General features: G+C 62.1%; 1 protein-coding gene across 1 annotated transcript; it reads right to left on the bottom strand.

Annotated features, from left to right (window-relative positions):
• Positions 1-925: 925 nt before the first annotated feature.
• Positions 926-1,648, bottom strand: BHLHA9 (basic helix-loop-helix family member a9). Its single transcript, XM_049860028.1, has one exon. It carries the CDS (start codon positions 1,646-1,648, stop codon positions 926-928), a length of 723 nt encoding a protein of 240 aa, XP_049715985.1.
• Between the last annotated feature and the right edge of the window lie 678 nt (positions 1,649-2,326).

Below are 2,326 nucleotides of genomic sequence, written 5' to 3'. Positions count from 1 at the left end.
GAGAGCTCCATCTGCCTATCACTTGGGGTACAGCCAGGACTTGTTATTGTTGTGTGCCATTGAGCTGATTCTGACTCATAGCGGCCGATCACTTAACCACGGCACCATCAAGGCCCCCTTACTGACCCCAATCCCTGGTCCTGCCCTCAGCTTCCTTGCCAGAGACTGGCCTAGGCTCTGCTTTCATTGCAGCCCCCACTGTTGCTCACTGCAGACAGCAGCTTGGCAGGGAGGTCCAGAGATGAGGCTGATCATGTCCTGAGCTTCCTAGGCCCCATTCCCCCTCTCCCATAGTGCTCAGCCACAGCTGGAGGCTTGCCATGAACCAGTGTTCCCTCCCAGGTACCTACCTGTGGGCTGTAGGCTCTGACCCAAAGTTCCAGGGTGAGCTCCCAGGCCTCAGGCCCCCCAGACCTTCCTGCCACCCTGGGCCACTGACCCCAGAGGAGTTGTGGTAGCAGAGAGAGATGATATCTTTTCCTTTTTATTTGCCTGCTTCTGATAGCCTCTCCCAGACCACAGACTTGGGGCAGCCATGCAGGCACGGGGAGGGGACCCCGAGCTTAGCCATCAGACCACACCAGGTGGCCACACTCCTCCACACAAGTACTCTGCCCAACAGCCCACATTCTCCTAAGAAGCAGCAAGAGAAAACTGGACTCGGAAGTACAGGAATGCAAAGGTCATTTTCCAGAGAGAGTTGAAGGAGTCCAAATGGAAGAGCCAAGCAGGATCTTGCTCCATTCTCCCAGCTGCCACACCAGGTGAGGATGTGAGGGGTGCAGATTCCACCACCAGCAAGACCACTTCCTTGTCTCCCCGTTCACTCAGTTTTCCTCTGTCCAAGACGTTTTTGCAGTCATGCTGCAGTCGCTCCTCCAAGTGGGGCCTCCCTCCAGTTCCACCGATGGCGCCGGTGGCCTGGTCAGGAGTGCTGGTAGCCCAGCCCTGGGCCTGCTCGCAAGTAGCCCCGCGGCCAGGGAAACGGCCCGGTAGAGGCAGTACCTGGGCATCTGTGCCAGCTTCCCCCGGGTGCCTGGGCCAAACCTGGCACCTCGGCCACCGCCCTGGGCCTTCCCAGGTGCGCGTGCGGGGAGCACGAGGCGCAGCGTGGCGCAGGCGGTGCCAAGGGGCAGGCGGTCTCCTGGTGCGAGAGGTTGGACCCAGCCGGCGGCTGAGCCGGCCGCGGTGGGCTGGAGCCCCCGTCACCGGCGCCCCCGGGGTGCTCGGCTTGCCGGTGGCACTCCAGGTGCCCGCAGGGCCAGCGGGGCGCGGGGCTGGCACGCAGGACCAGGGAGAGCGCCGTGATGCGGTGGATGGCCCTGCGCAGCGTGGCGATCTTGGAGAGCCGCTTTCCGCCCAGGTCGTGCCGCAGAGCCCGGCGGAGTGCGTTGAAGGCTTCGTTGTAGTCCAGGATGCGCTTGCGCTCCCGCACGTTGGCAGCCATGCGCCGCGCTTTGGACCGCACTGGTCGGGCGCGCTTCCTGCCGGCAGTCTCTTCCGCCTCGCCCAGGCTGCGGGGGGCGCCGTTCTCCCTCAGCACTCCAAAATCCCTCTCGACCTCCAGGCAAGAGCCCTCCACGTCCTCCGCGGAGCCTTCGGCCCCCTTCAGGCCCCTGAGGCCTGGTCCTGGCACGCCTCGGAGCATGGCCTTCTCCGGGCCCCGCTGCTCCGGCTCTTGCTTGCAAGGCCGACAGTCCACCTTCTGAGTGTTGGCTCCTGTAGGGTGGACAATCCCCCGACAGGCCCTCTCTGGCTGGGCTTTATGGCACCACGTGGCTCCCCGCCCTCCCCATCTATCCATCTCCCTCCTTCTGCTTTATTACCTGCCCCCAGGTAGGTTGGCGAGGGAGGAACCAGAGGAAGGAAGCAAGCAAGGAAGGAAGCATGCAGATTCTTGCACGAGGGGACCAGACGGGCAGCCCAGCCACGCCCGGGGCAGTGCTCCAGCCGCTGCCACACGGAGCTCGCTCTGCGTCTTTGGGGACCTCTCTGGGGAAGCTGGATTCCACATTCTAACTCCTGGCCCCAGGTAGAGTGCCAAATTTGGCCTCTGGCAAGAGAGCTGATAGGCTCCCAAGTCACAGTGGTGGCTTGGGGTATTTCAAGAACCTTGAAAGTTCTTGTCAAGTCCTGTCTGCAACCAACCATTGAAGGCAGGAGGTCACAGAGCTGTCACTGAGAAAAGCGTGCCTGTCTCAGCAGGTATGATAGGGGAGGGGCAGATCTTATAGTGGATACAGCTGGGCCCTGCAGGTAAGAAGAACTGAGAGCTCTGGCTTTTTTAGCTACTGGTGTGAGGCTGCCTGGGATTCCGGGTTTGGGC

The sequence above is a fragment of the Elephas maximus genome, chromosome 19, assembly GCF_024166365.1.
Source record: "Elephas maximus indicus isolate mEleMax1 chromosome 19, mEleMax1 primary haplotype, whole genome shotgun sequence".
NCBI classification, from domain to species: Eukaryota; Metazoa; Chordata; class Mammalia; order Proboscidea; family Elephantidae; genus Elephas; species Elephas maximus.
This window is presented reverse-complemented; position numbering and strand designations above follow the sequence as displayed.

Coding starts and splice junctions, on each gene's coding strand:
- BHLHA9 (XM_049860028.1), bottom strand. CDS start 1,648: ATGCTCCGAGGCGTGCCAGGACCAGGCCTCAGGGGCCTGAAGGGGGCC.